Below are 17,139 nucleotides of genomic sequence, written 5' to 3' on the forward strand. Positions count from 1 at the left end.
TCTAGCTGTCCTGGACTCACTGTTGTAGACCAGGCTGGCCCTAAACTCACAGAGATCTGCCTGCCTCTGCCTCCCGAGTGCTGGGATTAGAGGCTGGGATTTCACTGCACCTGGCTTCCCAGCACATATTTAGAAAGAAATACACACAAGATGCTTGTGGAGTTGACTCTTCAACATCACAGGATTTGGGGACATCAACACCTTCATCTCAAGCTTCCTTTTGGTTCTCCTGACACTTCACAGCTAATAATCCACTGACTACACATATTTACAGTAACATAACAATTAACATATCTTATGTTATACATTAGACACAGTGAAAATACATGGGGCCCCTGGAATATCACTTTTTATTGTACTATGCAATTTCCTAGAGAAACAAACAGGATCTGTTCATGATTTGATGATGAGCAGCCCACAGCATTTTAAGCAGATCCCTGCAGCAGTTGATCTTTTGGCAATATTAAAAGAAGTATATTATATATGTGCATATATACAGTATTATTATATAAATAATAACAAATTATTTCAGTAGTATAGTAGTATGCTAACTCCAAATAGTACCATCTATACCTTGTGTGTCTATATGTAAATTCTGATAAATCTGTACAAATAAATGTTTATATTTTATAACAGTAAACAACAAAATGATCATATATTTAATGCACCCATGGCATATTTAACTTTTTCTTAATTTATGTACTACTGTTACGCTACGTTGTTTATCTGTAAGTTCTTTTTTCAAATTGTAATCTTAAAAGAAGAAGAAGAGGAGGAGGAGGAGGAGGAGCTGGGGACATGGCTTAGCAGTTAAGGGCATGTCCTCCTGCAGAGGACCTGAGTGTAGTTCCCAACACCTATGTCAAGCGGCTCACAACCACCTGTTCAGAAACCCACTGCCCTCTTCTGTACTCCATGGGCACCTGAATTCATGCACGCACGCACTCCTACACAGAAATCCATGCATATCCATAAGAATAATAAATCTTAAAAAGAAAAAGATTCATCGAATGAGTGGACCTATACAGTTCAAACGTAGCATGCTGTTGCAGTATCCACTGCATTCCCTCTGCACACACACACTTTTAAATGTACTTAAACGTATGCCTGCAATGCATATTTGGACATATATGCAAAATACTTGTATAAGTATACTGCAATGTTTACAATTAAAAAAAATTCCCTTAATTGTAACTTGGCATTAAAATGCTAGGGAATATACTGTGCAATCCATATGATTGCTAATATGCACAAACATTATCCAGACTTTAAAAGAAACTACCACAGGAACAAAGAGGCATTCTCTAAGTTTTTACAAGGTCAAAAAAAAAAATTGGGGGGCTGCCTATGGTGGCGCATGCCTTTAATTCCAGCACTTGGGAGGCAGAGACAGGCAGATCACTGGGAGTTGGAGGCCATCCTGGTCTACAGAGTGAGTCCAGGACAGCCAAGGCTACACAGAGAAACCCTATCTCAAAAAACCAACCAACCAACCAATAATGTCTGGTATTCTATATAATTCCATATTACAAATGGTATAGATTCACAGAAAGGAGGAGTCACTTGAAAACAGAAAACAGTTTGATTGATCTATGAGCAGTTAGTTACACATGCCTGTAATCCCAGCTCTCCAGAAGATGATAGCAAGTTTAAGGCCAGCCCGGGCTATATATATAGCAAGACTCTGTCCAAAACAAAACAAATGAACAAACAAACAAAAAGCAAACCTAACAAAAAAAAGTTGGCTGAGATAAATAGGCAGCGATTAAGTAAGCAGTCCCCTGTTACTGCAGGGAGACAGTGCACCTTACCCAGGTTTCCTTTTGCTGAGCGTCAATGAACAACAGATGTGTGGCTGTCAGATACAGTGTTCCGGTCAGTGACTTGTTGTTGGTACTAAACCGGTCAAGTAACTTTACTTGTTCAACCTAAGGAAGAAAAAGATGTTATTTTCATTTCAAAAGGAGTTTTTTTTTTTTTTTTTTTTTTTTTTTTTTGGCCAGAAAACATTCTGGCCAAAATCCACTCAGGGGAGGGATAGGTTTGTTTGGCCGTCACTGAGGGAAGTCAGGGCAGAACCCTGAAGCAGAGGCCATGGAGGAGCGCTGCCTGCTGCTCAGTCTGGGGATTGCTCGCTTGCTCACAGCGCATGCTTAGCCGGCATGCTTACAGAGCCCGGCACCATCTGCCCAAGGAATGGTGCTGCCCACAGCACCAGGTGCTGGCTTCTCCTACAGCAATCAGTAATCGAGACAATCTTTACAGGCCCATCTAAGTGAGGCCATCCCTCTGCTGAGGCTTCTCTCAGATAACCCTAGGCTGAGTTAGGTGGACAGGTAAGGCCAACCAGGACAGCAGTATACATAGTTTCTAACCCCAGGAGCTACACGCATCATTACCAGTTTGTCTCAAAATACAAGACGTTACTTAATATTCAGGGTAAAATTTCATTTGTCTCTTGAAGGAACACAGATATTTAGATGACAGTGTGACCTAGGGAAGATTTTAAGAAACACCAACACTAGTGTACAAGGAGCGCGGAGTGCAGTGTGAGGGCGCCATCCATCTAAAAGCCCATGTTATTGTATGTGCTGCCAAAGAGAGCACCTAGCACCTGCTGTGTAGCAGTTTCCTCTGAGACTGAAACCTTCCATATACAGGGAAGCTTCTTAATCTGGAAGGTAAACAACTCAAAACAGCTTCAGGGCCAGGTTCTCCAGGCCCCTCCCTCCCACAGTGGGCAATAAAGGGGCTAAGAGTCACTCTCTGGCAAGGCAAACTGCGAAGACTGACGACAGACCTGCTACCTGCAAGAAGCAGAGGCCAGAACCCAGCTGGGCAACCTCCAAAAGGTTTAGCGCCTCCAAGTCACTTTCTCCAACATGTTGAGCTGCCTGCAACTGTGCTGTGTGGGCCAGGTTCCCAGCTTTTGTGCAGTGTGACCCGCGCTGGGGTGGGCTTGGCGCTGCAGCTGTCTTGGAGTCATGTGGGATTCTCTAGGTAACTCCTCACCCATATTCCTGTAAGTAACGCCTATAAAACTCACAGTTCACCCAGCTGGACTTTGTTCTGTTGTGGGCTCCCTATCTGGGGTGAGCAGCGATGTGTGTAGTACCTCCCAAGAAGTTTTGCCACAAAACACCATCCAATTTTGTCTTAAGTGGAAAATCAAGCAGTCAATTCTAGGAGTCCACTACTGGGAAAATTAAAGCAGGAAGCCACTGTTTGTAAGCTCACTGGCTGCTCTGTATTCCACTCGCTGCTGCACCAACACGGCCGCTATGCAGCCAGCACTGGCTCCTGCTCTCCTACAAGGCTGTCTTCTGCTCAGACCAGTAGTGAGCCTTCTCCTAGACACACTGATGCCCCACCTCCTAAGGCAGGTCTCAGCAAGTTAACTTGCATTAATACTAACACACACAGAGACAGGAAAGGAGAAAGAGAGAGGGGGGAGGGGAGGGAAGAAGAGAGAGAGGGGGGAGGTGGTGAAGGGAGGGAGGAAAGGAGGGAGGGAGAGAGAGAGAGAGAGAAAGAGGGGGGGAATGCTGTCATAAAATACAGAGTGAGATCAAGGCTGGTTGGGAGACTACAGCTTTAAAATTTTAATGTCAAGGCTACAGGGCTACATAGAGAAACCCTGACTCAAAAAAAAAGAAAGAAAGAAAGAAAGAAAGAAAGAAAGAAAGAAGAAAAAGAAAAACAAAAACCCAAACAGGACCAACTACTTACTGCCCATTCCTCTCCATGTCAAAACTTGGCTGGACCGGGACACAGCCAAGCAAGCACAGTGACTAGACAGCAAGCTCTCCCTTACTTTACCAAGCCCAGTAGTGAACATGTATGGAGCTAAGGGTTATGGAGAAGTTTCAACACCACTGAAGGCATCAGCGATATGTAGTACTTTAAAGAGCTCCTTGGAAAAAAATTAAAAAGGGCTTTAAAGGGTGGGGCCATGAATAAACAGGAAGTCGGCTTTAAAAGGAAGTCCATGTGAAGCTTCGTGGTTTGTAAATCCTTAAAAGACGGTAAGCGCTTTTCATCCAAGCCTCAAGATGTGATGTCTGTTTCCCTAGAAAGTACAGTTACTTGCAAGCTTGACTGTATGGGAGACAGTCTCACACTTTTTATTCCAGGTCTCACTCCTAGTCCCTCACAGCTCTGCGCTCCCCAGTACAGACTTCGTCTATGCTGCACTGGCCTCCTGTGGTGCCAAGGCAGGGAAGCAAAGCATGCATCTCTAGCACATTGAGAGCCAGTCTCAAAAAACAGGAAAAAAGATAGGAAGCATCATCCACGCCCAGATGAGGACTCATCTGCTGTTCACTATCACTTCTGTTCAAGGGGCCATTCTCCTTTTGGGGAGGGGAGGCAGGGGGTAGATTTGCTACATAGCCAGGGCACTTTGGACCTTCTCACCCTCTTGCTGGAGGCTCCTGAGACTGCGGTTGAGGCAGTGTAGGTACGCCTCATCTTGGGTAGCTAAGGTTCCACTCTCTATATGAATCCTATTCACCATCATCACTTCAGCCTATCTGCTAATGACTCCCCAAACTCTGACTGAACTCTCCCAGTCCTTACATTTCCCATTTGAGTCTTTCTGCTTCTGGGTTAACTCACTCATTATGATCATTTCTAGCTCAATCCATTTATCCACAAATTTCAGGAATTCCTTGTTTTTAATAGCTGAATAGTATTCCATAGTGTATATGTACCACAGTTTCTTTATCCATTCTTCTATTGAGGGACACAGTAGAGTGGAGAGTGGGATATTACTTTCTCACATACTCTGGTGTCTCACCTTTGACCATGTCCCCTGGAGGGGGAGGCCTGGTGGCACTCAGAGGAAGGACAGCAGGTTACCAAGAAGAGACTTGATACCCTATGAGCATATACAGGGGGAGGTAATCCCCCTCAGGAACAGTCATAGGGGAGGGGAATAAGGGGAAAATGGGAAGGAGGGAAGAATGGGAGGATACAAAGGATGGGATAACCATTGAGATGTAACAAGAATAAATTAATAAAGGAGAAAAAAATAAATTTAAAAAAAAGAACATTTCCTGACACAGTATTATGATAAATGCTTGACACACACTAATTATTTTCATTTTCACAACCCCAGTGGGGACTTACTACCCCATACAACTAACTAGCACAGCTAGAACCAGGACAGCACTTCCAGCCTTGTGTGTCTGAACCCTGACCTGGAACACTTAGCCAGGTATTATGCTGTCTGCACTTGGACGTCTGAAGAGTCATGACTTGCTGATTTCCCCCTTCCCTTATTCTGCATTCCATACGTGACTTACGCCATAAACATCAAGTCGCCAGCACTGGGAATCATCCTCTGACTTCTTGACTCACCTACTCCAAGCTAGTTGCCCATTCAAGTGTCAGCCGCTCCCACTGAAAACTAGCACGCATCTCTGGACAACCACTGTGTCGTCTCTTTTTCTTTCTGAATCCCTCCAGGTGGCTAGAATACTGTTTGAGACAATGGATGTTTACCCACCTCAAATAAACTGCCAAGGAGAACTTACTTCCCATAAGGAAAAAACAAAAACAGAACAACTGAAAGATGACCACAGTATACCAGTGGTCCCTTGCTAAAATCATTAAAGGGATTTATAAAATAGGATCCTTCTTTATCTCGTTATCCTGTTATTTCTCATGCTGACTAGCAACTATTCATTCAGTAATGCATTATGAGCCACGTAGGAAACTCCTAGGAAACAGTTACCGCTGCACTTGCGCACTGTCTATCAGGCCATCCATCCCTCCACCTATTTACTTTGGCAATACAATTCTTACTGGCAACTCCAGCTCTCTGCCCCCACGTCGTTACCCAATTGGAGAAAAATTCTCTTGTTTTAGAGAACCCTCAGATACTTTACAAGGGTCTTCTCAGAGCACAACAGAGAACTATAGATCTCTTACAGGTCTGCATCAAGGTGGAAAATCCCAGTTGAAAATACTCTTAAGAATCTACATGCTTATTTCCTGCCCTCAAAGTTAGACCTTCAGATTTAGTTGGCCCCCTTCAAGAGGGAAGGTCCAGCTGTGCAAAGCCTCACCTCAACTCCACCAGTGGCAGAGGAGTGGAAAGCAAGGCAGGATCAGGAAGTTCTGTTCACTCTTACGCAACAACTTTCCTTCTGCGTCTTCATCTGAATTCTCCTCCTGCTCCTCCTCAACTCACACAAGCTGGCTTCCCTGTCTACCTTTAGAGTCTTTCCCTACACACTTAAGGCTTGACATGTCTAATTCTCCCACCTTTTAAATGATTTATTATAATGTTGGATCTTTAAAACATGCACACACAGACATGCACACTCACTCACTCCAAGTCCTTGAACGTGTACATAAATACACAGTATTAAGCAAAGGGCATTTACTAGTTCTCTCAGTAAAAATCTGTTGGCTATTAACTCAAGGTTAATGTATCTGGGTCTCATTCCCTCACCTGTAAAATAAAAGCAACTATCCCCAAGAGAGAAACAGGTTACATAATGAATGCCAATGCTGTGCCCTGTGTGCCCTATAAAAAGAGGCAATAAAATACTCAAACAAATGAAATGAGTGTTTGTAAAAATTACTACAGTTATCTGGTAAGGGAGCCTGAGGCTTACTAGTTTTTTTTTTTTTTTTTAACTATCTAAGTTCAAAAAGAGAAAGAAAAAGTGTACACAGTGTTTAAAAAGTAAATTCAAGGGCCAGCAAGATGGGCCAGCAAGTAAAGATGCCTTGCATCTACCCAAGCTGACCACCTGAGTCCAATTTCTAAGCCACATATGACGGAAGGAGCAAACTGACACAGTAGCCCTTTGACCTGCACATGTGTGCCAGGGCACATGTGTACCATAGCACTTTTCCCTCATCCCCCCGCCCCACCTCCACACAAAATAATTTGTTTTTAAAAAGCCAATGTAGTACTTAATGCATTATAAAGCTGTAAAATAAACTTTCTCTAATACATACTGTTGAGAGCAAGAATTAAAGCACCTCCCTTCTCTGAGAGTAATCAGAGAAAACAGAATTCTTGGTGCAGCAGACACAACAGCATTTTTTCTGTGATGGAACACGGTAGTCCGTGATAGGTACCGACAGCAGCACTCCAGTGTCAACATGGAGAGAAAATGCTGGGCTGGGTAGGGGTAACCATCAGGGAGAAGAAACAGCACAGGTGTGGCTGGGAGAGACAACGGGCCTGCAGTAAGCAGGGCAGAGAGGAAGCCCGGTCTAGTCTAGTAACACAGATGGGAAAGAATCAGAAATGGAAGGATACTGTTTATTCCTTATTGTTGGCCTGTCAGACTGGGCGGAGATAAGGGAAAGTGAGTCAGAAAAGGCAGTCTGTAGTACACTCCACAGAGAGTTAATCACTACTTTAGTACCTTGGTTACATCAAACCAAGGAGACACAATAGCCAAAACCATTACATATAGCCAACAGCTTCTGCAGCGTCTTAGCACGTGGATGAAGTTAAACTAAAGCATTCACTTCTGCTTAAAGTTCCAGAGAACGTGAGTGGTTGGTGGAAAGCACGCTCATTATTTTGCCCTTTATTGCAAATCCCCTCCAAAAAAATAAAAGCGCATCCCTTTCTTTGCTACCATCATCAGCATACGGATTGAAAGTGAGACTAGAGCCCAGATGCTCCTTCCTATTTCCCTTCACCTGGGAGAAGAGACCAGACTTTTCTTAGGGATATTTTTAGGTGCCTGTTTTGGAAGCAACTATTTTAGGTCACTACCACTGAGGCACCAAAAAAACCAAAAGAAAACAAAAAACCAAAACCAAACAAACCAAAAACCCAGCATCAGGATTCTGTTTCGATTGTTTGTTTCTCTGTGTAGCCTTGGCTGTCCTAGAACTCAGTCTGTTGGCCTGGTTGGCCTTGAACTCACAGAGATGCACCTGCCTCTGCCACTTTAAATGCTCAGATTAAAGGTGTGCACTACCATGGCCAGCTGGCATCAGGAGTCTTAGAAAGAAAAAGTAAATGGGGAAGAGATAAATGACAAAAGGATAAAAAACAATGGGGCAAGAAGAAAGAAACTGGAAGGTGTAGTCACCGTGTCGAGGCGTGTTAAGTGCCAACCGAGGTTACATAACTGAACTGTAGCCAACCAAAGGTACCCAAAGGGCCTACAGGAGAAATTCACACTTCAACTGATTAAGACATTGGAAATGAAACAAACACAGGCCATCATACGCACAAAAAATTACAGCGTAAGAAGTTCAGACACCTGTTTTTTCCTCTCTGTGACAGGCAGAGGAGGCTAAGCAACCCTCTGTGATGAAGAACTGCACTTATCCCACAGTTATGTTAGGGTGTGAGCGGGGCTTCTTGCGCCCCTCTCTCTAGCCAGCTACTTCTACAGACACCCTGTGAAGAGCTGGCTGTGGGAAAGGAGGAGGACATTATGCTGGCATGCATGAGGCAGACAGTGATGCAGGGCGCTGACTCTTCCAGCCTGTGTGCTCAGTTGCTAGGACATCTGGCAGCTTACGTTATCAGCGAAGGATTATGCACTTCCTAAGAGGGAAAAAGAGTGTTCTTGGATCATAAATCCAGGGGGAACTTGCCATGTTGAGCACAGAGCTTCCTGTCTCAGAGTGAAAACAAAGACTTACAAAGGCAGCTAACGGCTCCATTGGTAAAAGCACTTGTTGTCACGCCTTATGTCCTGAGTTCAATGCCCAGGACCCATGAGGGTCAAGAGCCACCTCCAGTAAGCTGTCCTCTGACCACTACACATACACTAAAGTGCACATGTGTCTCTCTCTCTCTCTCTCTCTCTCTCTCTCTCTCTCTCTCTCTCACACACACACACACACACTTTTAAAAGTTAAAAAGGTTTTACAGTGGCCTTCCGAAGTCTGCAGTTACTTGCTCATCTCTCAATTTTAATATTCTCCAGGTATCTCCTTTACCCACTCTGTTCTAGCTTTCTGGATAGTTCTTAGCTACTAGGCCTGAAAAGGGGAATGTCCCCTGTTGGGAACCCCCTTCCTCTCAACAGTTCCGCATTAACTCATCGCTTTGTGCTGTCCCTCGATGGCACCCTGGTCGTCTTCAGCGTCCCCGCTTGCTTCACTTGCTCTCTCAGCATTTACCACCATCTAGCACAGTGCAGGCCCAGCCACCCACTCTATTTATTGGTGTTTCGCTTGACTACAAAACACATTTTCTCAAAGCAGTGTTTGTCTGTCTAGTTCACCGCTCTCTGCCTCGTCTCCTAGTATGAACAACGGTGCCTGGCCCGAGCAGAAGGCAAAGAGGGGCACAGTGGGCACAGAGGGAATTCGGGCGAGAAGAACACTCTCTGTCCCCTGACTCACAGCTTCCGGTTTATTCCTCCTTTTCCTGCTCGGAGCCTTGACTTCTGCATGCTCCTTTCTGCAGGTCCCCAGGCCCTTCCATCCCCTCTCTTTCTGCGGAGTCGCAGAGCATCCCTTACATAAGCTCACCCTAACAAAGACATCCAGTGATTACTGAGACCTCACACGGGTTTCTCTCCCCCTAGCTCAGCACTCATGGCTAGCTGGTCACTCCACAGAACCTGACCACCTGCTCTCTCTCCTCCATCTCTTCGTCTCCACTCCCATTCACAGAGCCCTCCTCCACACTCCAACCTCTTCACTAGAGAACTAGTCTGTTAGGCAGGGGAGTGAGGTAGTAAAGAAAGAGGCTTTGTATCAGAAAAACCTCGATCCCAGAACCCAGCTCCCCCCAGCAACCAGTGAGCCAGTGATTAGTTCCCAGTCAGCTACAGAGACAGGCCAAGTGATTTCATCTTGACAAACTGCAGGTTTCTCACCTGTAACGTGGGACTGTACTAATGAAGGCCCAAACGGTGTCCTGCCTGGGCAAGTGTTCAAGTATGCCTCCAAACCTAAGATCTCAGGGGCTGAAGAACTGGCTCGGTGGCTAAGAGCACTTGCTGCCCTAGAGAGGACCTAGGTTTGCGTCTCAGCAGCCACATGGTGGCCCACACTCATCCATGCCTCCAGGTTCATGAGGGGGAACGGCTTCGTCTGACCAGGCATGCATGTGGCACACATACATCCGTGCATGACAAACACTCAGACACATGAAAATCAATCTTTAGACCCAAAAATGGGGGGGGGGGTGGCTAGGGAGATGGGTCACTGGTTAAGTGCACTTGTTCCTCTTATAGAAGACCCAAGGTCAGCGCCCAGCACCCAGTGACATCTAACAACCATCAGCAACTCCAGTTCCAGGGAATCTGGCCCTCTTCTGGCCTCCTTGGGCACCAAAGCACATACATGGCTATTAACTCAAGGTTAACATATCTGGGTCTCAGTCCCTCACCTGCAAAATAAAAGCAACTATCCCTAAGAAAGGAACAGGTTAGGAAACTGATGCCAAGTACTGTGCCCTGTGTGCCCTATAAATAGAGGCAATAAAATAGTCAAATAAATGAAATAAATGTTTGCAAAAAATTCCTACAATTATCCGGTAAGGCAGCTTGAGGCTTGCTAGTCCTCATTTTAACTGTCTAAGCTCAAAAAGAGAAAGGAAAAGAGCACATGGTGTTTAAAAGGCAAATTCAAGGGTGAGCAGTAAAGATGCTTGCATCTATGCAAGTCTGACCACCTTAGTCCAATTTCTAGACCCACACATGATGGAAGGAGCAAGCACCCATACATAAAACAAATAAAACTAATAACAACTAAAACAAACAAACAAACAAAAGTCTTTAACGTCTCAAGGTTGGAGAGATAGCTCAGTGGTCAAGAGTATTTGTTCTGTGAAAACAGGGACCTGGGTTTGAATCCCCAGCACCCATGTAAAAAGCTGGCCAAGGTCACATGTGTCTGTGTCCCCAGCACTGGAGGAGCAATGTCAGGAGACACTGGAGCTAGAAAGTTAATTAGTACTCAGGTAAAACACTGATCTCTAATAGCGGACCAGTACAAAAGCAAGAATATATAACTACTACTTATGAGAAATGCAGAGAAGGAAAGACCTTTTCATTGGTTCTTTCTTTCTGGTTTTTTGAGATAGGGTTTCTCTGTGTAGCCTTGGCTGCCCCGGACTCATTTTGTAGACCAGGCTGGCCTCGAACTCACAGAGATCCGCCTGCCTCTGTCTCCCAGAGTGCTGAGATTACAGGTACGCACAGCCACGCTCAGCTTAGTTACTATTATTTCCTAAACTTAACAATTTCATTACAATTATCTATTCATGCTGGGAAAAGCATACCTAGTTTTTGGAGTTAGACATTAGGTTAAATTCTAACTGCCATGCGTGGCTAATCTGGCAAGTCATTCAAACCCACCAATTTCTTCCTCGCCTATAAATGGAAAATCTAAAACCACTGGCAGGGTTCATTTTTAAATCAGTGAGAGCTCTAGTTCCATTTTGGTTGCTGTGATAACATACTCTGACATAAAGCAAGGATCTGTTTGGCTTAAAGTCTCAGGTCACAACACACCACTGTGGGGCTTGAGAAAGCCTGATACAACCACAGTCAAGGGCAAAGAGAGAATAAATGCATGAGTGCCGGCCCCTTGCTTTCTCTACTTTTATACACTCAGAACCCAGACCACATGATGGTGTTGCTCACATCAGGATAGACTGTCCCACTCCAACCCAGTTTAAAAAACAAAAAACAAAATCCTCACAAGCATGCTCCCAGGTCAATGTGATCCAGCCAGTCCCTCACTGGGACTCCCTTCCCAAGTGACTACATTTGGCAAGTTGACAACTGAAAGTAACCATCACAGTGATAACATCTAATGAATTAACACATATGTAAAATGTGAACACTGAAATTATCACAGCATTACATAAGTGTGTCCACTGATGCAACTGCCTAACAGAAGGTAATTATTCCTTTTCAAAAACAGCTGTTAAACAACATTTTAAAAAATCATTGAACAGTCATACAGCATTATAGTTAATTTAAAAATGTTTATTACTTTTCCTTGAGGGGTCGGGTGTGTATGCGCAGGCCAACAAACCTGTGTGGAGGGCGATAGGCCACTTTTGGCAGTTGGTTCTTTGCTTCCACCACATGGGTTGTCAGGTTTGGCATCAGGCACCTTTACCCACACTGAGCCATCTTGACAGCCCTACAAACAACCCTGAGTGTACTAACTAAACTACACATGGTTTAAGCAGCAATTTGAAACACAACTTTTTTTTGGCTGCAAATTAAATGTCTAGATGAAGATTATACATAATAAAAACAAAAAATTGGCTACTATGCTCTTTTTCCAAACCGTAATTTAAGGAAGCAGTACGGGCTAGATAACAATTATCAGAATACATCATGGGGTTCGTGGTGAGCTTGCTGTGGTATGCTCAGTGTCAGTCAAGTGTGTACATACTAGTACCTAGCAAAACTCCAACGTCTCACTGTAGTCTATACACACCCATTTAAGACTATTCCAGAGAAATGATTCAATGCCACAGCAATACAGAGCTTCCTCAAAGCAGCAACTTCAGTAGCAACCCGGCTGGAAATCGCTGAACCTTTAGAAAGACACGCCTGTAATCCCAGCCCTCAGGGGCCAGCCTGGTCTACAAAGCAAGTCCAGAACAGCCAAGGATACACAGAGAAATCCTGTCGGGGGACGGGGGATGGGGGTGGGGAGAGGTAAATCTTACTTAGGGGCTGGAGAGATGGCTCAGTGGTTAGGAGCACTGGCTGCTCTTCCAGAGTACCACGTTCAATCCCCAGCACCCACATGGCCGCTCAAGACTGTCTGTAACTTCAGTTCCAGAGGATCTGACACCCTCACATCAAAGCACATGAAATTAAAAAGTTAAAAGAAAAAAGAAAATGACGAGATCTTACCTAAAAACAGCAATAAGCTGCCTTACCTATTTCCAGCATGGGCTCACCATGAAAAGTAAGGCTGAGTCAAGAACAATCTTCTTCAAGGTTCTAAGAGCTGCAGTCCTAACCCCACCCCACCCCCAAAGCCAGAGATATTTATCAATTAATCATAAATTGAAGGAGGGAAGTCTTTAAATAATGAAGGAATACTGGATTCAGTTCACTTGCACTGTGTGTGTGTGTGTGTGTGTGTGAGAGAGAGAGAGAGAGAGAGAGAGAGAGAGAGAGAGAGAGAGAGAGAGAGAGATTGATTTACTGCAGCAAGCAAATGAGAATTAGAATGAGGTTCTGAGTAGAAGGCAGTTTCTGAGCCAACAGCTGTTAGGGCCCTGTGAGCCTGACAGGAACTAGCTCCCATGCTCACTCTCCTCTTGCTTTCTGCTGGATATATAATCACCCTCCCATTTTCAAATTTTAAATGTCAGCAACTTAAATTCTCTGATTATTTTATTTTCCTTCTCTCTAAAGAAAAAAAAAACCTGCTGGGTGCACACCTTTAATCCCAGCACTCAGGAAGCAGGCGAGCCTGATCTACAGAGACAGCCAGAGCTACACAAAGAAACCCTGTCTCAAAAACAAAAATCTTGGAAAAGGAGTTAGATTTTCAGCATCTACAATTCTAGTACAAATAGTATAGGCAAATCCCAAAATAAATCCTAACAAAAATCTGTTATCCCTAACATAAAGAACTGTGAAACATTTTACAGAACAGTGAAGACATTTCAACTTGCTTCCAAATGATCTGTAGCTTTAAGACCTTTAGGACAGGCAGCAAATCACTTTTACAGCTTTGGCAAAGCCAGAAGAGTTGTTTTCCATCTTAAAATGTTATTCAGGCCTTTTGATCTCCGTTTCTGTTTTGGTCCCTTCTGAAGCTGAAGTTTGGCTAATGCCTTGTTAGTAATAGTCCGGTGTCATTTCAGTTTTTAAACTTGAGATAAAAATCTCCTATATATAATATATATGTATATAATACATATACATACATACATATGTATATAATATATATGCGTTCATTCTCTGAATTCCTTTCACACAGAAACATTAAGCACGGACTTGACAAGCAAGCTCAGTTATGGGGAAGTTCTATGGACCTCTTACAATATGACACAGCCTTTCCACTTCTGCGTAACTGCTGTCAAGCTGGCTCCCAACACTTCAAGTTGGAAGCACAAGAGGACTAGGAAAGTGAGTTAGAGCCAGGGATGCTCTAACATTAGCACCGCGAATCCGCGGGCGGGGCACTTGAACCAGAGCAGGGCAAGTTCACACCGCGCAGTACTGACGGTGCGGGACCCACCCGGCTCCCAGCGAGTCAGGTGGCGGTCGGCCAGAAGCCCCTAGAGTAAAAACAGCCCCAATCTTGACCAGGAGCGCGGAGCTCGCTGGGCGGCCACTGTCTGCCGACTCCCCAAGCGCCTCCTGCCAAGGCGCCTGCGCCGTCCGCACGGCCTCCGCACCCCCAAACTGCCGGCCGGCAGCGGAGGCCCCGCAAGTCCCCCCCCCCCCCCCCAAACAGTCCGCCTGCCTCTGCCAGATGGACCCCGGCGGCCGCGAGGACTACCTTGGTCGTCCGGATGTGCTCCATCCCAGAGCGACGCCCGCAGGGTGCTTGGCCTCAGGAGAACACCATAGGGAGAAAAACGGGGCGGTGACAGCCACCCCCAGGAACTCCCTCTACCCGCCAGCGTCAGCCAGCCTGCCGGCGGCGGCCCCTGCGCAGGCGTCGTCTGGGAGCGCGGTCGCCTAGAAACACTTCCGCAAACCCCAGCCACAGAGTGGAGATTCTGACTGCGGGCAGAGCGTCGCGGGTCGCACCCATGGCCGAGTCTACAGCGCCCTCTTTGGTGGAGGACTGGCATTGCCAAGGCCGACCAGGCCGACTCCTGAGTTCAGCCATCCAGGGACCAGGTTCTAACCTCTCAAGCCGACCAAAAGTAATTCGCCGGTGAGGGAGAGACCGAATGTCTCTGAACTTCATTACCATGCCAGTTTAAATCAATTTAGAAACCCATGGGGCGCTGGGCTGGTGTTATGAACTGTTCAAATCTATTATGATTATTAGTATTAAGTCTGAGGACTTATATGGTCTTTGTGACCAAGTGTCAGGATATAACACTTGCAGATTTGTAGATAAGACTTGCCTTTGTTTTGGGATGCTACACGAATGTCTTCTTTATTGGGTTTTTGTTTTTGTTTTCTTTTTGTTTTTGCTTTTTTAGTTTTTCGAGACAAAGTTTTTCTGTGTAGCCTTGGCTGACCTAGACTCACACTGTCAACCAGGCTGGCCTTGAACTCTCAGCCATCCACCTGCCTCTGCCTCCTGAGTACTGGGATTAAAGGCGAGTGCCACCACGCCCGGCTTCTTTTTTTATTTGAAAGACATTTGTCAGTGCTGGAGAGATGGCTTATCCATTACATTCTTATTGGAAAGTTTCCTGATGTTTGTTTTCCGTAAAAATAAAAATAAAAAGGCTGGGGATGTGCATTTTTACTTCTGCTGTTGTGTTCTCTCCCTGTTTCTCTAGCTGCCTTCTTCAATTAAAACAACTTTGAAAACTGTGCATGGCGACGCTGGAGAGATGGCTCAGTGGTTAAGGGCACCGCCAGCTCTTCCAGAGATCCTGAGTTCAATTCCCAGCAACTACAAGGTGGTTCACAACCATCTATAATATTACCTGATGCTCTCTGCACCCATGTACAATAAGTAAATCTAAAGAAACAAAAAAACTGTTCATGGTAACCCTGGGGGCTAGTAGCTGATCCAAACTTAATTAACAACTGAATGTGCGATCAATCTAACGGGTACAGGCTGCCTCTGGCATTGCTTCTCTTCAGCTTTGGTTCTCAACCCTCTGCAGGTGCACTTTGCTCTGTTCATGCCAGTAACTGCTGGTGAACTCCCTCAGCTCAGATTTCATCTATTGTATGTTAGGAATTGTGGTTTTTTTTTTACAGTTTGTGCAATTTTTTCTACTCTTATAGAAAGAGCAACTGAATTACAGAAAATGAGACTTTTCATATTGTCCTGTTATCATTCCTTAGCATTTATCAAATTAGTGCATCTTTGGATTGAACTGTATTGGAAAAACATAGCCATCTCTGCATTAGTCATTAATAAGTAATAAGGATGCGTGTTTACAAAAGAATTGCTTTGAAAAATAGATTAACCTGGTGTGTTGGGGCACGCCTTTAATCCCAGCATTCCAGAGGCAGGGGCAGGTGGTTCTCTGTAAATTTCAGGGCATACTGATCTACATAGTGAGACTGTAAAAACAAAACAAAAACAAAAAACAAAAAACAAAAAAAACCAAGCAAATTACTATCAGCAAATGTTTGACTTGTACACCTATTTTGTATATCTATGTAACTAAGGGCAAATAGAAACTTTTCTGCCAAAAAGGAGTCATGAGAGAAAAGTTTTTAAAAAACATTTAAACAGGCAACCCTTAAGTCCAAATCAATCAATTTTGTTTGGTGTTGGTGTGCGTTTATTTTCTCCTCAGGAGAAACATACTTTTAAAAGGTTGGGCAGAAATTAAGTTAAGGTTGGGCAGAAATGAAATACTTCTCAGAAAGAATCTGGCCAAAAAACTAGACCTGATTAGGAAGTGGGAGCCAAATTATCATCTTTAGTTCCGTAAATAGTCATCAACTTACTGCCCATTTTTGTATGTGATCTAACATCATTACGAATGTTGTATCTATCCTTTTAGAATGTAGGAACAAAAACCTCAGCTTCTTCTAACCCAAAGGCTCACAATGTCATCAGAGAGCACTTGAGACCAGTACAGAGACTGGTCTGCCTTGCTGTCACCTAACTTCCTGATGTTTCCACCCTCAGGACTGCAGAAATGGCTTGATTTATAACATTCTTTGTTCTGTTACTATACAAATCTCACAAAATTCCTAACATGTATTTGGGGTAATCTGGGTCTGTGTTCTTGGCCATAGTCACTCAAATCTGGCTCCAGAATAAACTCGTATTCTCTTTGAGAGTTGTTCTTATGTTGGAAAAATGTAAATCTTTAAAATATGTCCATTGTGTACAAGTCAGCCAAATGTAAGGTACTGCTAGATTCTTCCCTTTGTGTTCTTGAATGGAGAGTAATGTACTTCTGATTCTGCCATTAAAAATACCCTTTATTTTTGATTCACATTCAAGAGTATCACATTTCCAACTCCTAAGCAGCTATGACAAAAAAAAAAAAAAAGTAAATTTCTCTTTTGGAAAGGCTGTTCTATCTACTTTTAACTTCAAGTTGAA

At 44.3% G+C, this 17,139-nt stretch overlaps 1 protein-coding gene across 2 annotated transcripts in view; it reads right to left on the reverse strand.

Annotated features, from left to right (window-relative positions):
- The window catches only part of MTMR6 (myotubularin related protein 6), a 35,869-nt gene extending 21,274 nt beyond the window's left edge, over positions 1–14,595 (reverse strand). For both annotated transcript variants that reach the window (XM_084767616.1, XM_084767615.1), the window contains exons 1-2: positions 14,437–14,595; positions 1,812–1,928 (exon numbers count right to left, since the gene is read on the reverse strand). In XM_084767616.1, coding sequence (XP_084623742.1) covers positions 1,812–1,928; positions 14,437–14,460 — 141 coding nt within the window. In that variant the 5' untranslated portion in view covers positions 14,461–14,595. The remainder of the gene's footprint in view (positions 1–1,811; positions 1,929–14,436) is intronic.
- Positions 14,596–17,139: the final 2,544 nt, after the last annotated feature.

This window comes from Acomys minous (genome assembly GCF_964271855.1).
Source record: "Acomys minous genome assembly, chromosome: 18".
In the NCBI taxonomy this organism is placed as follows: domain Eukaryota; kingdom Metazoa; phylum Chordata; class Mammalia; order Rodentia; family Muridae; genus Acomys; species Acomys minous.